This window comes from Myotis daubentonii, chromosome 8, assembly GCF_963259705.1.
Source record: "Myotis daubentonii chromosome 8, mMyoDau2.1, whole genome shotgun sequence".
Classification (NCBI taxonomy): Eukaryota; Metazoa; Chordata; class Mammalia; order Chiroptera; family Vespertilionidae; genus Myotis; species Myotis daubentonii.
In genome coordinates, this window is record NC_081847.1 from 83487013 (window position 1) to 83510280 (window position 23268).

General features: G+C 49.3%; 1 protein-coding gene across 1 annotated transcript in view; it reads right to left on the reverse strand.

Annotated features, from left to right (window-relative positions):
- Positions 1-23268, reverse strand: part of LOXHD1 (lipoxygenase homology PLAT domains 1) — a 102134-nt gene that overhangs the window by 36795 nt on the left and 42071 nt on the right. The window contains exons 13-25 of the mRNA XM_059707222.1: positions 22216-22370; positions 21762-21922; positions 19672-19748; positions 18634-18830; positions 17231-17423; positions 12671-12831; positions 10670-11138; positions 10038-10192; positions 8551-8687; positions 5970-6142; positions 5083-5187; positions 3877-4005; positions 2591-2755 (exon numbers count right to left, since the gene is read on the reverse strand). Coding sequence (XP_059563205.1) covers positions 2591-2755; positions 3877-4005; positions 5083-5187; positions 5970-6142; positions 8551-8687; positions 10038-10192; positions 10670-11138; positions 12671-12831; positions 17231-17423; positions 18634-18830; positions 19672-19748; positions 21762-21922; positions 22216-22370 — 2277 coding nt within the window. The remainder of the gene's footprint in view (positions 1-2590; positions 2756-3876; positions 4006-5082; positions 5188-5969; positions 6143-8550; positions 8688-10037; positions 10193-10669; positions 11139-12670; positions 12832-17230; positions 17424-18633; positions 18831-19671; positions 19749-21761; positions 21923-22215; positions 22371-23268) is intronic.

Below are 23268 nucleotides of genomic sequence, written 5' to 3' on the forward strand. Positions count from 1 at the left end.
GAAAGGAGTCGCTTTAGAAGTCACCTCCTCACCGGTGGCACAGCCTTCTCCAGAGAAGGAATTTGCTTTTCATTTATTGTCATGGTTACCTTGCTGTGAAACTATAGTAATAATATTTTTAATAGTAATCATTATCGTTCGCTGAGTAAGTATTAAGCATTTTATGTTCCTTATCTCATGTCACCTTCAGAGTGACCCTGTGGAGTAGGTATTGTTGTACTGAATTTTACAAATGAGAAAATCAAGGCCCAGGGAGGTGAAGCAACTACTCCCAGGTCACCATATGGCCGGTCAGTGGTGGAACTTGAACTTGAACCCAGAAATGTCCGACCCCAAATCCTGTGCAGCCAACCTCTATGGGTGCTATTGTCATGAACTGGAGTGAGTACTGATGCCTACCCACAAGCCACAGGGAGGAGCGGCCTAAGCAGGAGACCGCTGGTCCCATGAGGGCCTGGACAGTGGGTTAAGGGGAAACATGTCCCAGCTCTTCCAGGCCCCCAGGCAATAATGGAGGTGCTTTCTCTGCAGCATGGGGTCCCCCTTCTTAGCTCTCTTGGGCTTCACCATAGCCTACGGCTTGTGAGGCCTTGAGCAGAGAAGCTGGCAATGGGTTTGAGTTGCCCTGGGACTAGGTGGCAGTGGGGAAATCTCTGGAAAATGTCTGGCAGGAACAGCCCACCCTCCACCCATTTTCCTGGGCCTGGGCTCCGATTCGCTTCCTGGTTTCTAGTTCTGCCCCTGCCACTGCGTTGCTGTGTGTCCTTGGGCAAGTGGTTATGCTTCTTTGGGCCTCAGTTTCCTTGCCTAGAAAATGAGGGGGTTTAACTAGATAGAGCTGTGGCTTTCAGCTTCCTTAACTGCAGAATTTGTATAAATACATTTATCAAGAATATTCAGAAAAAAAACACTTGACTTTTTAAAGCTAAGGTGCTTCTCTGGATGGCATGAATTGGGGGGCGGAGGACTGTCCCTTCTCAGCCCCCTCCTCCCACCAGCTGCCCTCAGACACCCCTTCAACACCTGGGATCCTCAGAACATAGGTTGAAAACTGAGGTTTCTCCCAGCCCTGACATGGCACGATGCTGACATTCCGGGCTCCGGGCTGTGTCCCACCTCCCCCCTGAAGCCTATGAGGTCAGGCATGACAACAGCTCCCTTCTTCATTGATATGCCTCTACCGTGTGGTTTCACGTGTATTGGCAGCCTTGATGAACCGCCCTGGGTCCTTCCAGGCCCCGATGAGGATGCCTGGGCCCTGTTCCCACCATTCCTGAGCCAGGGCCCCTCAGCCCCTGGAGCTCCTGGCTTTGGCCCCCAGGACATTCCCTATCAGGGCAGTGGGTTCTGGGCAGCAGACTCCGCCTTGTGTCCCCACCTGGGGAGAGCTGCACTTTGAAGGGGCCTCCATAGCTCATCGGTCTGTAAGTCAAGTCTTTCCTGCCCCCTTTTCCCCTTTTTGACAAATGTGAATGCAGGACAAAGGGCAGATGGCTCAATTTTAATATTAGGCTCAAACTGAATGTATTCAAGGTCAGGCCATACAAATTCTTCTTTTTTTTCTTTTCTGTAAAGAGCAAGGCCTGTCCTAGGCTCAAAGGGAGGAATGAGCACTTCTGTCCTGAAGGTTCCCTCCCAATGCTGCCGCCAGCTGTGTGCATCTGCCAGGCGGTGTGTCTGTCTAGGCTGCAGGCCAGTCCTGGGGCAGAGGCGGGACCTAGAATTTGCTTTGTATATGCAGGGACTTTACTAGAAGAAAATGTCACTTTATTTTAGGCTTTAGACTGGGAAGTATTTTGACGATCTGACCATTGCCAGTTTAATTGCTGTAGGCAAAAGATTTTTTAAAAATCTTTTTGTTAACTGATTTATACTAAGTATGAGTTGCGTGGAGGGAAATATTTTAATACAGCTAATTATTTGATTTTAAAAAATTATACTCTCTGGGTTTAGTTCAGATTTTAGAATATTCAGACAGTTTTTAATAGTATGGTTGACTTCAGTTTGAGTTCCAGTACCTAGTATTTACCTATATGCATAGAAACATTTAATACATACTTTCTGATGATGATAGAGGAGCAAAGTGTCAAAACTTCACCCACTTATTTCCCTTCCTCTCTTCCTTTAGTGGTAAAAGAAATTACATTTACCTTCTTTTTTACTTGTCCCCAATCAGGATAAAATCTTATAGTGGTGCCTCTCCAGCATGTAATGACTGGAATGGGGACAGGTGATGGGGCTGATGACAATAACTCACAGTTAGACTTTTATCATTCTTCCTTTTGGGGTCTTACAACCATCCTGCTCTGATATCTCTGTTTTGGCTGATGGGGAAAGGTCAGGCTCTCTACCTGTTCTCACCAGCCAGTTTGGGGTGGAGTTTGGAATAAGTCCCATATTTTCTTTCCTGGGTCCAGGGCTCAGCCCACAGCCTTCACAGGACCCAGAGAGTTTGGAAAAGGAGCAAGAGACCCAGTCTCCCAGGTCAGCCTGGCCCAGAGTGGACACTGGAGGAGGGGTTGGAACTGAGTTGCGAGGGTGGGTGATGGGATCTGGAAACAGGGCCAGACTTGCTGTGTGTGGTTCCTACATGGCGTGTACAGCCTCGTCTGAAGCTCCTCGTGGAAGAGGTCCCTGACGATGGCACCGTCTTCTTCATTCTTGTCTAGCCAGAGGCCGCAGGGGAACGTCATGGACTTTCCAAGAGATGGGGCGTCCACCTCTACCCACTCTACAAACCAGCCTGGAGCCTTGCCTGGAGGGAGGGAGAGGAGACACAGAACCCATCAAGGACTTCGATATGGTGGTTTCCTATCGGTAATGTCAGGGACTCCACGCGTCCTTCTCTACTCAACGGCTGACGCCTACAGCTCCACCATGAGCGGGTCATCCCTTTGGCGCACAGCATGGCTAAAATGATGCCTGTAAAATCACGTACCCAGCTGGCGCTGGATCGCACTCCGGGCTGCTGTCAGTGGCATTAGCAAGAGCAAAGGAGCATGGAGAAGAGATGACAGGAGGGCAGAGTCTGAGGGGAGGGAAGCAAGGACACTGTCCAGGGTGGAAGGTACTCCAAACAGGGAACCCAGAGGTGCCAGAAAGAGACTGTGTTAATTTCACCCCATCGCAGCTCCCTGGCCTCAGTTTGTGATTCACGAAGAGAAGGGAAATCAGTGAAGGATCAATGTTTCTTCCTGGGAAAAGGAGTGCTCAGGCTTAACAAAGGCCATAGCAGCCAAACCAAGAACCCAGCCCCTCAGCCCCAGGTGCTAAGAGGAGGGCCTCCTTCTGTGGGCTTAGAAGACATGGTTTGAAGACCAAGTAAATGAGTCCAATTTTACTGAGAAAGAACAAACTTGGGCACATCCTTTAGTAGTAGTGTCAGCAGCTTCTAGAAAGAATTGGCTAGATCAGTGGTTCTCAGAGTGGGGTCCCCAGACCAGCAGCCTCAGCATCACATGTGGGAAATATGAACTCTTGGACCCTACCCAGACCTGCTGATTCAAAGACTCTGGGGATAGGACCTAGAAATCTGTGTATTAATAAGTCCTCCAGGTGGTTCTGATACACACTCAAATTTCAGAGCCACTGAGCTAGATCGGGGATTCTCAAATCTGACGGCACATTACAATTACTGGGGGTGGGGGTTTAAGGAAAGTATTTTAAATCATCAGTGTCCAGACCCCACCCCAGACCAATTAGATCAGAATCCTGCATGCAGCCAGGGCTCCACTGGGCTGCAAGGATTTAGGAAGCTGTGTAATTATAAAAGGCAGATAACATCCAAATTTCCCCCAGATTCTTTCCCAGACACACACTGGGACCTGTCTGTGGTCCCTACGTTCTTAGCAGGGAGCAGAGGGAGGGAAGCCAGACCTGAGTTGTCATGGCCGATCCTGACTCTCCACAGATCTCCCAGGTCCAGCGCTTCCACTGTGAAGACATCGATGCTGTCCCTCTCAAACGGGTTGCTATTGGTCTTGGAGGATTTCAGGAGGGCCATTCCTGTCAACCAAATGACCGCAATGTGACTGGCTGGCCCGGAGCCCTTCCAAACCTAGTCTGCCCAACCCTTTTAGTCTTTCCTCATAATGACCAACTTTTGAATTTTCATCAGCTTTAGACTGTGCAAGTACCACCCACTGGGCACCTTTGGAATATTTTATTTTGGTGGGTATCTCTTTATTGAGCTGCCCAATAACCCTCTGAGGTATGTATGTTTGCTTCCAGTTTGTATTTAAAGAAAAGGAGACACACCCACAGGCCAGGTGCCTTATCTGAGATCACCCAGGAGAAAGTGATGGGGCCCTAAGTCAATGACTGCTCTCCTTCCATAACCCTCACCGTCTCTACACCTAGGGAGAAGCCAGTGAGAAAGCCACCTTCCCCATGTTCCCTGGGGAAACAGGGGCTCCCCTGAAGGGCGGGGCATGTGGAAGGCATGGCTTCCAACGCCCCCCACCACCCATCTCACATATGCAATCTGTCCCGGGACCCTGGCTGTGGCATCAGTCTGAAATCTGAGGTGGTCTCAATATCATCGCCATCCCCTCCGGCCTCAGCATGTACCACACTGTCTTCAAGTTCCTTTACCCCTGTAAGTCCCAGCTCTGAGCCCTCTCCAGGTAGAAAGTCTGATATTCGCAGACTCTTAACAGACAGACCTTGGTCCAATGCCTGGTTTTGCCACTTAACATCTGGGCGGCTTTGGGCAAATGGTTTAATTTTCTGAGGTTTGGTTTCCTCAAATGTCAAAAGGGGTGGATGGGGAATTATTAATCAACAGGGATAACGTTTCAGATTAGTGAGATTAATAAATTCTAGAGATCTGCCATACAACACATACCTATAGCCAACAATAATGTATTGCACATACAAAACTTAAGAGGGTAGATCTCATGCTCAGTGTTCTTCCCACGTTAAAATACAATAAAATGATAAAGGGGGGTTCTTAAAAGGGGGTTTTTTAAAAGAGAGAGGGGGAGGGAGGGAGGACCAGGATTTCCTTGGAACATTCTGCTGAGTCTTCCAGTCTCTCTGGGGATAATGTGGGTGAATCTCAGACCTGCACTGTTTTCTTACCAGTGTCGTCTTGTGTACCAAAGAGCGTGATGAAGACATTGGCATCTGTGCCTGCATTCTTCTTGTCCCCGGTCTTTATGGTCACTTGGAATGTGGTAGATTTATCTGCAGGGGAGGAGTGTGGAGAAGTGAGTGGCAGATGGCTCCTCCCCTGCAGGAAGGAGAGCGAAACATACTGAATGTGTTTCTGTGTTCATGTTGACCATTCCTATGAAGCACTGTGCTTGCAGGATGTGTTGCTCTGCAGTTGCCTTTAGTCTGGAAACATCCTGAAGGCAGAGATGAAGTCTCCCTTACCTCCAACTCACACTGGAAGCCCTCAACCAATAGAGTTGTAGGATGCTTAGGGGAGATTTGGGTGACTGTGAGGGTCCCAGGCTCATCATCCAGAAACCTTAGTCTGACTCCTCCAGGTTTAGAAGACTTTTAGGAATTTGAGTTGCAAGGAAGGGAGCACAAACACCACAGAACTCTTGAAAGTTCATTCTTTTTCTTGACAAAAATGTATTAAGGGCCTCTAATGTGCCTGGAAGGGAGAATACAAGGCCAAGTCAGAACCTGCTCTTCTATCTATTCTATTCTATTCTATTCTATTCTATTCTATTCTATTCTATTCTATTCTATTCTACCCTACCTTATCCTATCATATTCTATTTCATTCCATACCTTTTTTCTGTACATACCCAGGCTTATGCTGGACATGTATGAATATGCTCACCCACCTCCCCATTCTTGCCATGGAAGAATGAGAGGGCAGTACAGATAGGATGCCAAAGGAAGAAGTATTCAGAGTTCACAGGGGAAGGAGGGAAGATGGAGACCTAGGATGGGGCAGAGGCAAAGGGGAGGGATGCTGGAGGGAGGAAATCAGCCCTAGTTGAGAAAACCTTTCTGCTCCAGGCCCATGTTGTCGAGGGCGTTGTTTTCACCACCACCCCCACCCTCCTCGTCCTCCTCGCTCGGCGGCAGCACATAGGACTCATCCACTGACAACAGCTCCCTGGACACCTGGCCATCATCCTCCTCCACTGACAGCCAGCGTTGGCATGGGAAGTAGTACCTGTGGGGGTGGGGAATGAGGAGAGGTTGGGAATATCTCCGTGGAAAGGTCTCATGAAGGAGTAGTCATGGGCTGAGAAATTAGAGGCCCTCGGTGGGGAGCCCAGATGCTCCCCTGTCTGCCCTCCATGACATTGCCCCCATCCTACCTAGCCTAGTAATCACCCCAGCAGTGTCACTTGCCTTTTGCAGAGAACAAATGTGGGGATGAGTCTCCAGACAACCCATTAAAAATGCTGTGTAGCAGAGCCTGGGGCACAGCTGACCCCCAATCAGGGTCATATTGGAGGCATCTAGTGAAGAGGGGCTCCTGGGGACTGCTCCAACCCTTTCTGGAGCTAATCTGTTAGCCAGACTACTTTAGCAGAGAGGGTTGCACACGGAGCCCTTACTGTGGCTTCAATACAAGGAAATGAAGACATATAAACACACAACAGGAAAGGAGGGTGAGGAAGAGGAGGCAATGAGGGGAGCAAGGAGTGGAGAAAGGAGGGAAGAAGGATGGGGAGGAAGAGAGATGAGTAATGAGGGGGTTCCATTCCCAAGAGTGATAAAACTAAAATACCTGGTTGTAAACTACACAGGAATGTGTAGCAGCTGTGTGTAGAAAATTGTAAAGCATTACTGAGATACTTAAAGAAACTCTTGGGTAAATGGAAATGTGTACCTTGTGGGTGGCACTTAATATTTTAAATATGCAGTTCCCCACACATACATTTAATGGCATAACAATAAAAATTCCAATAGTTTTTTCAAATCACATGTCTTAATTTGAAAAGGTAAGACTAGCTAATATTTTTGAAGAATAATGAAAGAGGCCAAGTAGTGACAGATATTAAAAAGAGATTATAAAGCTACAATAATTTAAAAATTGTTGGGCTGGCCCAGAAATGCTAAATCAATGGAACAGATTTAACTGACCCTAACAGAGCTGCAAGGGGTAGCAGCAATGTTCACACGTTGTCCCTGTCCCTACGTTTTCTGCAACACTTATCTTTTTCAGCTTAAATGCCTTAGATTTTCAGAACTTCTGGAGAAATAAGCTGGGCTGGCATCATTAAGCCCATTTATCCAAAGAGCAAATGAAAGGCCATGAGGATGGAGCAACTTGTTCAGGGTAACCTGGCCAGTTTCTGGCAGAGGACCTACCCCAGGTCAGGACCCTGGATCCCAGCATGGGGTTGTCTAATGGCTCTTTGGCACCATCACGATGGCCTCATAGAAATCCATGATGTCAGGCCATGTGAGAGCTGTGCCTCAGTGTTCCCATCTGGAGCAATCTCTGGGGCTGATGGGGCAGGAAGGAGGTGGGAAGAGGGGTGAGCCTCCTCACCCCCTACCCTGCATAGAGGAAAGCCAGGAAGAGAACATGCTCCCAGAGACACCAGGCTAAAGGCCAGGAAGTTGTTTACATTACAAATATGTTTTTATTGGGTGTCCGCTACATCCCAGGCACTGGCAGGCCCTGGGCAGCAACAACACCCACTTAGGATCTTCCTTGCTTTCCCCTCTGCCTCTCCCCTGCCTCCAGCACATCCCAAAAGGCAATGGGGTCTATTGCTAGAAATACTGCATAGCACATTCATCACTGATGGTCTGGAGTCCTGGACCTGGTTCGGGCACAATTTGATTCTGGGGCTATAGTTGTATTTCCCTTGGGGGCGATCCTTCACCTGTCGGGAGGAAAGTCCCCCCTTTCCAACCCAGCTCACAGTGGGCCTGTGGGCCAAAGCTGCCCACCGCTTGCTGATGTACATTCCACACACTAAGCATGGATTTTACATTTTTAAATGGTTGGGGGAAAATATAAAGAACAATGATATTTTGCAACATGTGAAAATGACATGACATTCCAGTTTCAATGTCCATAAGCTTTACTGGAGCACAGCCACAGCCCCTCATTTAGGAATCATCCTCCTGCAAAGGTCAGGCAGGTGTGACAGAGGCTGAGTGGCCCCCAAGCCTAAAATATTTACTATCTGGCCTTTCCAGGTGGCCTAGAACATTAGAACAATGTACTGGAAGTCGCTTTATACCTGGAGAGACATATAGGTGACTAAGTCTGGCCGTGGAGAGTGGGCCAGTGATGGTCTGGCAGGGAAGGAAAACCCAACGTTCTGAGTTGATGGACCTCAAGAACTGGATTGGATGTTCTATCAGACTGCTACCTGAGATGGCAAGGAACTCAGGGGCTGCCCAATGAGAGGGAAGGGAGGGAGGCAATGCCCATCTAGCTAGTTACATGGACCAAACCTACATTACAGCCCCCCCCACTACCTCCACCCTCAGGCATCACAGCCACCCCACCCTCACCCTCAGGCATCACAGCCACCCCACCCTCAGCCCTCATTCCAAGACTATCTTAGTGGCAAGCATGACCTGTCCTCCTTCCCCTCCAGCCCCACTCACGTGGTCTCATTGTTCATGTCGGTGATGTCTACTCTGTCCAGGAACCATCCTGCTTTGCTGCCGCCTGCGTTGTCATGGCCAATCCGAATCTTGGTCAGGGGCCCCAGGTCAATGGCACTGACGGTGAAAGTGTCTGTCTGAAAGGGGCCAGGGTAGCACTCAGAGGGTGGTACCCTCTCCACCTTGCATCAGTTTCACCGTCGCAGGATCTGAGGCTGTTGTGAGACCCAAACCAGGAAGGGACACATGGATTTTATGTTGTGGGATATATGTTTTGGGCAGGAGGGCGAACTGCTGCTTGGATATGTGCTGTGTGTACATGTGTGCATAAACTCCTTCAGCCACACATTTTAATTAAGACCTTCTCGGAGCCAAAGTGTAAATCCAAAGTGATTTCCAGAAACAGAAGTACTGGACTTGCTCACTATTGAGGTGGGAAGATTGAATGTGGACGAGTGTATGTATAGGCACAGGAGGAAGCAGGAAGCAGGAAACAGATGAGTGAATAGGGTCTTCTTAGCTATCACTTTTTAAACTCTTTAATCCCAGATCATAGTGGCTATAATTTTTTTTTTCAAGAAAAGTACTGAAACAGAAATAAACCATGATCCTTAAGTCATGGGAAGGGAGAAAAACCAGGGCTCTCTGAAATAAATCAGTGATGAGTCCAAAAGTATTTTAATGAATTTGATTTCTTTCTTTCCTCCTCTGTGTGGATGAGGGAACCTGGCTTAGAATGGGAAAGGTGATGTGAGGGACAGTCTTCTAGCCAGAGGATATTGTGCAATTTCTAAGGACAAAGGAGGCAGCTGTATTTTTCATGCTTTCCCACTATACAAGGAAGGGGAGTGCATTTCTTTCAATGCTAAAAGTTTTTGTGGCTTCAGGATATAGTTCTTAGCCCATCTTTCAAGGCTCTCATTCCCCCACCCCCTAGGTTAGTTTCATCAAGCTTCCCAGAGGCAGTGCCCATTATGGCTCAGCCTTAACCACAGCCCTGCCGGAAGACTCAGTATCCTCAACTTGGCCTCCACATCTCTACCCACATCTTTGTCATGAGGTCCTGTCTTCGGAGAGCACCTCTCACTGACATCTTTGTACATCTGTACCATACTCATCTACCAAGTCTGTTTCTATCTCTCTCTGTCCCTCAAAGTGCCATCTTATGGTCATGCTTCCTTCCTGAACCCCTGCTCCACCCACTTAGCACTGAGTGTCTGCTACCCATGCTATCTCCGGTGAGTTCCTGTGGGGTCATGGAGCTGGCCCCCCACCTATGCCTTTCTTACGTTCCCCATCGAAAGCGTTGGTTCTTAAAGAGGAGGCACTTCCACGACACCTGGTTGGGCTGAACAATGCTCACTGCTGGACCTAGCAGTGACTGGGGTGGGGGTGGGGGGGTTGGGGGGAGGCCTTGGGAACCACCAGAGGGCTCCCTCTGTCTGAGTCCCAATCACCCACCCAATGGCCAGAAGATGATACCATACCTGCCCGGGCTGAAACTTGCTGGACTTGTCTGAATTCCGCAGAGGACGCTCCCCTGTGTCCCCGTACTCCTCGCCATAGATGGTCAGGAAGACGTTGGCACTGGTGCCAGCCTTGGGCACATTCCCTGTGATAACCTGGACCTGGTAGGTGTTGGCTGGAGACAGAGAAAGACACAGCATTGAGGACACACGGGCCTCTGAGTGAGCCTGAGGTTCAGTCTCTTGGATCCAGGTAGATGGTGGAAGCTAGATGTGTCTACAGATACCTCCACATCTACCCTAACCTGGAACGAAATCTGCCCTTCCTCTCTCCACCCAAGATTTTTTTTTCTTTTCTATATATCTCAAGAAGTCATAGTCCCGGGAAAATTCACCCTGAGCAGCCCTCCTACTTTATGTCCCCAACACTGAGTTATATCAGGGCTCCTCTAAGCCAACCGCTCCTGAGAGCCCTGGGACAAAGCAATGCTAACCCCAGATGGGAACTGTCCAGGGTGGCATTTAAGACACATGTCAGGAGAGCTATTTGGGTGCCCACCTATGGGGCTCCCATGTGAGAGGAGAGCTAGGCACCTCCCCCTCCCTGGGCTCCCTTGGGGGCGGGGGGCTGTCTGACCCCTGCTCAGGCTTACGCTCAGGACCCGACCGACCGGAGGGCGCCAGCTCCACGACAATTTCATTGTCCTCCTTGCCCCTGGCCAGCCAGCGGTTGACATCGAACTTGTACTCCTCAATCACCTCCTGCATCCCCGGCCCGAACTCCTCCTCTTCCTCCTCCTCCTCAGATGACTCCTCCTCCTCCTCTTCAGACGAGGACTCCTCGGATGAGGACTCCTCCTCATCCCCCTCATCCTCCTCGTCACTGCCCTTCTTCTTCTTCTTCTTCCTCTGCAGCTTGGCCTTCAGCCGCTCCTTCTTGAGCAGCTGCCGCAGCTTGTCCTCCTCCTTCTTCTTCCGGGCCTCCTCCTCGGGGGTGAGCTCCACCTCCTGCACCAGCAGGTGCCGCAGCCACAGCATGTCCACGAACCATCCGGGCGAGAAGCCCTCACCCGTGTGCCCCAGTCGGATCTTGAAGACCTCCCCGACGTCAACTGCCTCCAGCTGTGCAAAGAGGGGAGCAGTGGTGGGGTGGGCCCTGGTGTCCTCCCACCTCCCATGCAGAGCCAGGCACAGGCTTGGTGCGGAGTCACAGATGGAGAGTCCCAGGCTTCAAAGCTCAGAGCTTCCACCGGCTCCCTCTGTCCTACACGCCCAGCCTTGTTTCTCTGCCCACCTTAGAGGACCTCTCGCAAGCCCCACCCTCCACCCAGATGTATTTCTTTCTAAACCCCTGTGATGGTCAAGATGATCTCCCTGCTTCTTCTCTCTTTTCTCTCGTTTTCCTTTTCCTTTTCCTTTTCCTTTCTCTCTCTCTCTCTCTCTCTCTCTCTCTCTCTCTCTCTCTCCCCCTCTCCCCCCTCCCTCCCCCCTACTTAGGGGATGGGCTCTGAATCTGCTTAGTCCCTTCCTCAGCACCTTGGATCTCCTCTTCAGTGTTTCCCAGGTCACAGTGTCCGGGTGATCAACCTGCCCAGGGAGGCCCACTTCTTGTCCCCTCTCCCCACCTGTCAGCCACCCATGATGCATCTGCCTCACCCAGCCGGTCGGTCTGCATCCAGAAGATGTACCGCTCTGTCACATCTCCATGACTGGTCAGTTTCCCAAACACTTTCCCTGACATGGACTACTTTGATCCTTCCAGGGACTGTGAAGCAGGCCAGGCAGGCATTATAAAGCTAGGTGTGAACTGGTGGAAAATCTGAGGCTCAGAGAGGCCCGAGGCTAGGGCTGCTGCCTCTTCAGCAGTGCATGGAGGGGCTGGACTCAGTGAGCCCATCCAGCACTAGCGTTCTGTGCACCAAGGACTAGCTGCAAGTCTGAAGAAGTTGAACTAGAAATACCAGGCTCAGCTGGGAGTGAGGGTGAGCCCTGGCCCAGCCCAGTCAGGGCCTTCTCTACTGGGCACTGGGTTAGGACTTTTGCTAAAGGCTCAGCTGCTTGTGTCACACAAACACACACAGAACACCAGTCCGATCATGTTCCCTACACACACATACACACACACAGGAACTCATGTCTCATATCAAAATTCTATATGTCACCCAATGAGCACAGTCATTGCATTCTCCTCTCCTGCTAACAATATGCCCATATCCTCAACTCTCTTCTCCTCTACTCAAAGGGGCGGGCTGAGGCCCAGGGCACTCAAAGCAGAACCAGAGACCCCCAGGCCTCCCAGTACCCTGCCTGGGAAGATGGCCCTGCCCTCAGGCCGACAGAGCTGTGGAATCAGAGGCCACGGGGCTGGAAATGGATGCAGTAACCACGGGCCTAGTGCCATATTTTGTTAAATTAGATTTATCTACTCCCACGGTTCTCAGAATTGACAGCATATTAGTATCACTACTCAAGCTTTTCAAAGAATCCCCATAAATTTCTCATTTAACTGATCGGGGTATGGACCAGTTTTTCTTTAAAGCTCCCCAGGTGATTCTAATAAGAAGCCAGAGAACCACTGATCTAGTCCAATCCCTTCATTTCCAGGCGTCCCCTGGGCCCTCTGTTGGCACTTCCGCTGCCTTCCCCACACACACCTGGAATGTGTCCTTGGATGCCCGCTCAAAGACTTTCGAGCGGCTGGAGAGGAAGAGCACCTCTGTCTTGCCTTTCTCGCCATAGATCTGTATGTAGACTCGGGCAGTGGTGGCTGCACCGCCCACATCTCCCGTCCAAACCTCAACCTCGTAGTGGACCACTGCCATGTTAGTGGGAGAGAAATGGGACATGCGGGGGAGAAATGGGACATTAGGTAATCACAACAATAGCAATGATAGTAACAAAAATATTTCCCAGGCCTGTGCCATGTGTCTGGTGCTTCACAGGCATTATCTCATCTAACCTCATCAATATCATGTGTAGATACTATCATCCCCATTTTACAGGTGGACAAACTGAGGCATAGAGGAATTGAGTCGGTGTCAGGAGTGGCAAACCCAATCAATCAGACTCCAAAACCCAGTCGCCCACTGTACCACATGCGTCCTCGGGCACTAGGAATGAGGAATAGTCAATACAGGGCTGGCACGCTCTGCTGTGTGCCTCCCCCTGGGCCAGCGGTTCTCAACCTATGGGTCGCGACCCCTTTGGGGGTAGAACGACCCTTTCACAGGGGTCGCCTAAGACCGTCGGAAAACACGTATATAATTATTGTTTTTGTGATTAATCACTATGCTTTAATTATGTTCAATTTGTAACAATGAAAAGACATCCTGCATAACAGATATTTACATTATGATTCATAACAATAGCAAAATTACAGTTATGAAGTAGCAACGAAAATAATTTTATGGTTGGGGGTCACCACAACATGAGGAACTGTATTAAAGGGTCGCGGCATTAGGAAGGTTGAGAACCACTGTGTTAGAGGGTGGAAATATGTTACAGGTCTGCACCACTAGAGGGCGCTTCCCAGTGGAGAGCCAAATGCCTTCAGAACTCTGAGGCCATATTTTTTCAGTGACTATTTTAAGACTTGCCCTTTCAGCAATGCTGTAAGACAATATCATGATTTTTTTTCAAGTAAAGACTTATTTTCAACAAGACGAGGATCTTCCATTACCATGGCAATGTGAGAAACTGGAGGCTGAAAGCAAGAGGATTAGCTGCAAGTCTGAAGAAGTTGAACTAGAAATACCAGGCTCAGCTGGGAGTGAGGGTGAGCTAGCACATGGATAACAGGGGGTACAGTAAAGGCTGGCATTCTGAAGGAAGAGGACTCCCAACCCCATTCCGACCCTCGATTCTCAGAACAATGAGCAGCTAGGGTGATACAGAATTAGGTCAGATAAAAATGAGCAGTCAGAGAACAAGAACAAGCCATTGGAAATTAGCATGTGATCGCTGGAATGAAGTATTCCACAGCAAGGATATAGTCAAGAACAGCTCTGAAGAACAAAAAGGAAATTTCCAAAGAACAAAATGACAAATGATATAAGGGTAAGAAAATCAGAGGAAGTCCAATATCTTACTAAGAGTTCAGTTCTAATGAAAACAGAGGAAACAGAGAGTTGTCAATTGTCAAATAACTAATACAAAAAAGTCTCCAAACTAAAAAAATGCTTCTGGATGGAAGGAGCCCATGAATTCTAAGAACCATGGATGAAACTAAATCACAAAAGGCAGTGAAGACATCATAAAGTTTCAGAATGCCAGAGATAAAAATAGGATCCTAGAAGCTTTCAGAGAGGGGGAAAAAAAACCCTAAGGCCTTGGATCACAGAATGGCACCAGACTTTTCAATGGGAACACAAGGAGCTAGAAGATAGTAGAAAAATTCTTTCTAAACTCTAAGGGGAAAAGTTCAACTCAGAATTCTGTAGCAAGCCACACTATTGATCAACCATGAGAATAGACGAAAGACATTGGCAGACATGCAAGGTCTCACCATTTCTCTTCCACCTTTTCTCTGGGAGCTACTAGTAGAGAATGTGTTCTACTGAAATGAGGAAATAAATCAAAGAAGAGAAAGATGTGAAATCCAGGAAATGGGACAACCAAAAAAAGAGGAATTTCCAAAAAGATGGCAAGAAAGGGAGTACCAAAAGGAGAGCTTTGTGGCAGCCTAGAGGGCAGAGGTTCCCAAAGAAATGTCTTAAGACAGAGATGGGAGAAGGAGGTAAAGAGAAAATCAATAGAATTCCTGTTGTGTTTGCACACATGCACAAATGTTTAGTTCTGCTAGAGACATGGCGATAAGCGATAAGATGGTATTGTGGGAGAACTGTGTCTCCCCAAATTCATATGTCGAAGCCCTAATCCCTAGTATCTCAGAATGTGACTGCATTTGGCGATAGAGCCTTTAAAGAGGTGATTAAGTTAAAATGAAGCCATCGGGATGGAGCCCAATGCAATATAACTGGTGTCTTTATAAGAGATGAATAGGACAGACTTGTTCATGCAGAGGAAAGACCATGTGAACATAAAGTGAGAAGGCAGCCATTTGCAAGGCAAGGAGAAAGGCCTCACAAGAAACCCAACCTAGTCACACCTGATCTTGGACTGCTAGCTTCCAGAACTATGGGAAAATAAATTTTTGTTGTTTAAGCCACCTAGTCTGGTATTTTGTTACGGCAGTCCTAGCACACTTATATAGACAGGTGGCTATACAGATGGGTATATAGAAATGCAGATAGGTATATAGAAAACTATGCAAGTGAAAAAACAAGGTTATCACTAAACTCCAGGAAAAAAAACAGAAAATTGTATACAAAAGATTAGGGGAGAAGGAGGTAGAGAGAAAATCAACAGAATTCCTGTTGGGTTTGCACACATTGAGCAAACGCTCAATGCAGGAATGCAGCCATTGCATAGTAGGTATTTCAGCAGTGAATAATATTTGCATAGTCATAATAGTGTAAAAATTGAATTTTGACTTAATTTTATTGAGGGCTGGAAGGAGGGGAAGCGTGTAGGTGTATACACACACACACACTTACACATGCACATGTGTTAAAGAGCTAAATCCTCCTTTTCTGGAGTAGAAAGTCAATAGTTAATGTCTTTGACTGAAAAGAAAATCAAGAAGTTGATAAAGCACATTATTTAAAATATGGAGGTACATTTCAGGAGAAAAAGCTAAAGTAATTGAAAAGTTGTTACCTCTGAAGAAGGGGGCTGGGGCAGAGGAAGGGAACTACTGTGTTTTTACCTTTCTGTTGTTAACTAGTATCTGTATTACTCTGTTGGAAATCAAGTCCTAATTCATAAAAAGAGGGAAGGAGTTGATTCCTCACACTAGCGGGTACCATTACAAAACATGTGTATGTGACACAGCCCTCAAGGAACCTGTAGGTTAGTTGGGGACAGAAAATGCACACACGGAAAGACACAACGGGTTCTGGGAAAGAGAGGTGAGTTTGTATCGGGGATCCTCTCAGGGAAGCTTCCTATGGAGGGAGCCTTGTGCACTTGTTTCAGAGTAGATGTAGAAACGCAGAGGTGAGGAAAGTGAGCAAACGCAGGTTTTGGTCCCACTGTCTTCCTGACCCTCTCGATAATCTCTTGCTTCTCTGAGCCCCACCATGACCTATGGCTCTTGCATTATGTGCAATGGGTGGCCAGGTCACCTTGAACTTCGCCTTCATTCACAGATGTCACCACCCTGTCCATAAAGGCCCCACCCCCATGCCATTTTTCATCACAACTCTTACTTGGCCGTATATATTTATTGTTTGTCTCTCCTGGTGGAATATGAAATCCATGAGGATAGAATTTTATCTGTTTTGCTCATGGCTGCCCCCACAGAGCCTAGGGAAGTGCTGGCTCAGAGAAACATCCTATATAATAAAAGGGTAATATGCAAATTGACCCTAACAGCAGAACTACCAGGAACGACCAGTCACTATGATGCACAATGACTACCAGGAGGCAAATGCTCAAAGCAAGAGCTCCCCCCTGGTGTCAGTGCACTCCCACAGAGGAAGCTCCGCTCAGCCACAAGCCAGGCTGACAGCTGTGAGTGCAGTGGCGGTGGCAGGAGCCTCTCCCACCTCCTTGGCAGCATTAAGGATGTCCAACTGTGGCTTAGGCCCATTCCCCCTAAGCCATCAGTTGGACATCCCCCAAGGGCTCCCGGGCTACCAGAGGGATGTCTGACTGCCAGCTTAGGCCTGATCCCCCAGGGAGCAGGCCTAAGCCGGCAGGTGGACATCCCCCGAGGTTGTCCTGGACTGTGAGAGGATGCAGGCCGGGCTGAGGGACACCCCCGAATGCACAAATTTTCATGCACCGGGCCTCTAGTTACATATATAATAAATGACTGAACAAACAGCTTTATCTCCTCAGCCAGTCTTCCCAGGGGAAGACATGGACTATGTCCTCCTGTCCACAGGACTGAGAATGTACATTTCTTATAAAGTCACGTGCTAACTTTAGCCCAGGACAAAGTGCTTCATCCTTTGACTCCTCAGTTTCCCCATCTGTGCAATGAGCCCTCCTCCCTTCTGGAAACATGGTACCAGCGGAAGCCCCCATTTTCTCCCCTCACTCTTCCCCTTGGAGATAAGACCTAAGTTGCCCCACAGTCTGTCCTCCAACCCCACCACCCCACCCCACAGGGGAATGATGTTGCCATCCCACCCCTGCCCCCTCCATACATTTCTGGATCTCCACGACCTCACTGGGATAGAGCTCCACCTGCAGGCGCCCATCAGCCTGGTTCTTGTCCAGCCAGCGGTTGGCAGGGAAGGTGTACTGCTTGCCTTGGCGGGGCACACGGATCTGCACACTGGCCAGGAACCAGCTGGCGCCCATGCCCGTGCCATCATGCCCGATCAGCAGCCGGTTGATCTGGAAGGAAAACCAGGCTGTGGGTGAGCAAGGAGCTGGTGCCCAGAAACCTCCATGCCTCCATCCCTACCTCCCCAGACACCTGCTCAAACTGTGACTCAACCCCAGTTTCTCAGGAGAGGGAGGCTAAGCAGGAGGAGGCTGGGCCCCGGGCCTGTCCGCCAGCAGCCAGCTGGGGGCGAGGGCACCGCCTCTCCTGTCTGGAATCTCTGCTCCCTCTTTAGTCCAGCTCACCTCCGGCGGGTGTTGCGAGAAGCAAGTGGGGGAACAGGTGAGGCATGAACTTTGAAAGCTCTGGTGTGTACTTAGGCGGGTACTTAATACACAATTAATAATAATGTGGTGACTTGGCAAGAAAGCAAACATTCACAATGTTAACCATCTGTGGCTGGTAGCCATGTCACTGATGTGGCTTTGACTTGTTTTAAACATGCACTGTTGTACGTGTGTCTGCATTTCTTCTCTGACACTTCCATCCTGTAGGTGACACTATGTGGACAGCCTCTCAGGGGGCTGTCATCTGTATCCAATTCCTCCTCCCCTCTTGGTCTGGGAATGTTTCCTCTTTCCAGTAGCACTCAGTACTTTACTGGCTTTGCTATTTTCATTGTAATTCTAACATCTTTGCCCACAGGCAACATAGATGATTGTGTAGATGATCATGCTACCATCCTTATATATATGTGGCTCTGCAGTGTTCAAATTGCTTTTACATTTTTTTGAAATGTTGTTTGCTGGGCAATTCTAACATTAGATGGAATTATAAGATAGCCTTTGAGGTCCCTTCCAGCCCCCCAGATTCTCCCTGTGATGGTTTGTAGGGGTGATATTAGCTAGGAGTCTGGTGCCAAAACACCAGATTTAGAAAATTGTCCATGTCAGCCATGATCTCACTGTTATGGGTACTCAGTGTCTCTTTGCAGCTGATCTACAGTCAGTATATACATGCATTCCATCCCCAAAGAGACTCTGAAAGTTTCACCACTATTCACATATCTGCTGCTGTTCTAGGTCATAGCAGGAAAACAACGGACCTCATTAACCCCCACGTGGGCATTTTTTCCCTTCAAAATAAGTTCATCCTTGTGTACATGAGTGGCGTGTGTGTGTGTGTGTGTGTGTGTGCGCGTGTGTGTGTATCCACAGGCAGATAGATATATGCAGGGGGATGGGTGAGATGATGTCATGTGGTCCTGGGAAGGAGACTTACAGTCCCAATGTTCAGGGTCTCGAGGGTAAACTCGTCCACGCGGCCACGTTCAAAATAGTCCTTCAGATTGTTGTCAGAGACAAGAAGGTCTTGCTTGATGGTGTCAGATTTATCGCCATAGAGCTTGATGAAGACTGTGGAATCGGTGCTGGCCCCAGGGACATCCCCCGTCTTCAAGCGGATATGATAGCGGTAGTCTAAATAGTCCGAGGCAGGAAGAAAGGGGGTTAATGCAGGGCCAGCAGGAGGCAGCATGGAGCAGAAGGGGGGGCGGGTCTGAAACCAGGGGTGGACTCTTGCTCTAAGTAGTCCTGTGACTTGAGACAGGGCTCCCTTCATCCCTGCGGGGCGCCCTCATCTACAACAGCAGAATTCTACTACCTGCTCGACCTGCCCCACCCAGCGTGAACGTTCAAGGAACAGGGACGCAGGCAACACTAACGTGTAAGAGGCAAAGGATTGAAAGCAACTTCTCATCTGATGGATGAGGAATCTGAGGCCAAGGGAGCATCGGCCCCTTAGTACATTATATGCACAATATTACTGCTAAGTATTCTGACCTCGGCTTTATAAGTGAGGATTTGGAGCCTCAGAAGCTTATGTGTTTGGCTCAAGAAGTCAACAGCTGATCAGTAGACAGCCAGGAGTGAAGTCCTAATGTGGACTTAATGTGGACCTGAAGACCCGGTTCTTAAGTGGGACACAATGCTGGGGTTACGCTATTTTATCACCCAGGAAGGTTTGCATCATCTGTGCACAAGGAAGGACTTTTTAGCTTTAGTGCTATTGCTTCTGTTACTCTAACCAAGCGAGGTCCAAATGCTCTCAGGGCCCCATCCCCAAGGCCACAAAGAGCCTGTGTGCACAGCACAGACAGACAGATTTCCAGATCCTCCCTTGGAGCCCCTTTCTCTCCACCCTCCTGGTGCCAATGAAGTGAGGAGCGTGTGCTTTCTCCAGGGCTTGCTTCTGTGTAGCCAAGGGAGGGCGCCTGTCACGCCCAGGGCCCGCCAGCACCTGGTCATCAGAACAACTTACTCTTCAGTGTTGCATTGCTATCACTGGGCAGCAGCTCTCGGACCAACTGTCCATCATCCTTATCTTTGTCCAACCACCTGGTGGGCAAATGAGGGACTGTTAGCTCTTTGAGGGGGGCAGGCAGACAACCAACCATCACACATTTTATGCAGAGTCACCAGGGAGGCCAGCACTTTGAACTCAAGCAAAGGAAAATGGTTCCTCTAGAGCTAGAATGAAGGACCCCAACCCAGACTGGGGAGGGAGGACTGCCCAAAGGAGGTGATATTTGGCTGAAATGGCAAGGATGGCTAGGAGTTATCCAGAGGAAAGGGAGGCACATTCCAGAAGGAACAACATAGGCTGGGATAAGCTGACCGAAGGCCAATGTGGGTGGAATGCAGCGAGTAAAGGGTAGGTGCTGGCAGATGAGCCTGGAGAGGTGGAAGGGTCACTCGATGTGCGACCTTGGCAATTATGGTGAACAAGTTTGTCCTAAACGCCATGAACACCTAGGACATCGCTATCATCAAAACAACCACCTTTTTCCTGAGAGCCCACCTTGTGTGTGCGCTGTGCTAAGGGCTCTGGGGTGAGGAGAAGACAGAGGAGATAACTGAGACACAGTCCAGCCCTTCAAGGACCTACAGTCTGGTTAAGAAGACAGGATAGACTGGCAGAGGCACTGAAGACAGGGAGGGATGTTAGATCAAAGTAACTACAACAGGAATTCAGGGAAAGGAGAAAGGGTCGAGGTGAAGGGACTTTGATCTGAGTCCTCAGGGGTGAGCAAGATTTGCCAACAAAGAGGCGCTGGTGTGGACCCTGAGGGCTGGGGCTGGGTAACTGATTCATCAACCTGCTACCGTGGGCCATGGACCCAGCTCTCTGCTGGTCATCAGCTAGCAAAAACACTGGGCGAATTCATCAAAAAAGCACTGTTCCCTCTGAGCACGGAGACCCGCCTGAGAACTCAGACAATCTATAAGCACGGGTTGTCTCGGCCCCAGTACTCAAGATGGTCTGTGATACAGGATGATGGGCAGAAGAGACATCCTTGTTGTTCTCCAGGGCAATGAGGAAACCAAGATACTTGCGTCTTGACCAAATGTGTCTCCATGTGCCTATGTAATCTCTTATAATGGTAACAGTGGCTACACTTTGAAGACTAGAGACCTTTGCAATGAACATAAAAGTTTCAGGTGGGAACATCCCAGTGGCCCACCATGGCTGGGAAACTGCTCTTCCTGGGCTCCTGGGGTGTGTGTATGTGTGTGTGTGTGTGTGTGTGCGTGCACCTGAGTGCATGTGTGTGCATGGACAGGGAAGAGTAGTGCATTCACAGCGGGGCTGTCCCAGTGCGGCCCCAGAAGCCTGGGCCAGCCCCAGTGAAGTGAGTTGGACACGCAGCACCTCATCCACAGGTGCAGGACTTGCCTGGACCCGGGCCTTGCAAAGACCAGCAGTCCTAAGCCTCAAATTAAGCTCACTACATACACCTCCCAGACATTGCTACTGGTGAGTGCAGGGGGCCAACTTGGCAGCACAAAAAAGACCCACGAATATTGTTCTTCATTTTTAAAATGTCTCTATCAGTAACTTCTAGAAGTCAGTGGGAGCCCAAACTGGCTACGAAAAAAATCCAAATATTTAAGGAAAAAAATAAAAGAAACTTTACCTCATTGATAAGCTGGGGAAGGGAAATGAAAACAAAGTAAGGTGTCTTGAAATATATTAACAGGGAAGAGATGTATTGGAAGGCTATCCACATAAAAAACAAACACCTTTGATTCAAAAGTTTGATTCAGCGTGTAACTCTCTGAGTTAACTTTCGGTTGAATTCTGAAATTGTCACATTTCAACATGAAAAAAATGCTGACATCTTAGAACTTAAGTACGCACGCTAGCGCCACACAGGGACACTGGTGTGCCCTCCATCACCTGTGGGTTGGGGACGAGCCTAGCACCTCCAGCAGGGCCATCTCTTTCTGCGCCAATTACTTCCCTAAGCCACTGTTTTGCTCCCTGGTCCTGCTCGTAGGGCTGGGTCTTCCCAGAACTGGGGCCCATAAGCTAAGCTGGGAAACTAAAAGCAGGCAGGACCCACATACCTGAGACATGGGAACTCCACATTGTCGCTCTCAGGCTGTCCCTCCTCTCTCACCAGCACCCGGTCCAGGAACCAGCCACTGCCCCCGCCTATGCCCGTGTGTCTGATCCTCACCCGCCTCACCTTCCGCATGGTGACCGACTCAATGGTGAATTCATCGGCCTTCAGAGGGGGAGGCAGGGAGGACATGAGGCCAGTGAGACGGTGTTCCCCTGGGACCCAACACCAAGGGGGAGACACAGCAAAGCCAGAGCCCCAGCCAGATGGTCCTAGAGCCCGTGGGTGTCAGGCATGTTAGGTCCCCACTCCCCTTACCCGGAGCCAGCCTCTTAGATGGCTCAGTACCAGCTGTCAGCTGTGCTTGGCAGAGCAGAGTGGGGAGTGAAAATGGGGGTGGTGAGGGTGAGGGTGAGGGTGAGGGCAGGGAGGGGTGGTGGCTCATTGCTGCAACTCACGTTGCCTTTCTGAAACATCTCGTCGTTATTCTTGCAGTTGTACAACAGCCGCTCCCCCGTGTCCCCCACGTCACCATAAAGGCAGAGGTAGACACTGGCATCTGTCCCGGCCCCTCGGAGGTCCCCGGTGCATATGGTCACACGGTGCCGGGCCACTATGGGCAGAAAGAAGGGCCACCACTGACTGACAGCCCTTACCTCCCATACCGGCCCTACTACTCCCTACCTCTAAGCACGGCCTCCTCCTCTCCGCTCAGCTCTCATCTGCGCTGACCTTGCTCCTTCCCCAGCTATCAAATCCCATATCATACCACCCAGTCCCTGCAAACCTGCAAATCCCTGTCCCAGACAGACCAGAGGTTCCCACTGCTAGTCCATCATCAGAATCCCCGGGAAACTTATACAAATTCAGGTTCTTGAGCCTCACTCCGAGCCTCCCAGGTTTTAGTTTCCAGAGGTGGGACCCCTAAGACTGCATTGTTTGCAAGCTCCCTGGGGCTGGCATTGCAGTGTTTGGGGACCACAGGTCTCATGCCAACATTTTGGCATTTGATTCCATCCAAGCCAGGAGAGCTTTTTGCTTTAGGTTTTTCTCTAATTCATGTGTGTCCTGTCTTCCCCAGGAGGATAACTCTACTTTGTGAACCAGAATGGAGCCTTCTCTTTGGAACTGTCCAGCACTAAGGACATGCCAGGAAGACAAGCAGAGAGAAAGGGCACATAACACAGCCACCATGGGACGGGCAGCAGCTTCTTCCTGTGTTGAAGATGTGCCGTGAAGGAAGCAGACCTGCATCTTTGCACATTACAGCCTCACTTTTCACTTAAAACAGTATCTGGCCATGGCCGGTTTGGCTCAGTGGATAGAGCATCAGCCCGCGACTGAAGGGTCCCAGGTTTGATTTCGGCCAAGGGCACATGCCTGGGTTGCGGGCTCGTTCCCCAGTAGGGGGTGTGCAAGAGGCAGCCGATCAATGATTCTCTCTCATCATTGATGTTTCTCTCTCTCTCCTTCTCCCTTCCTCTCTGAAATCAATAAAGAAATATATTTTT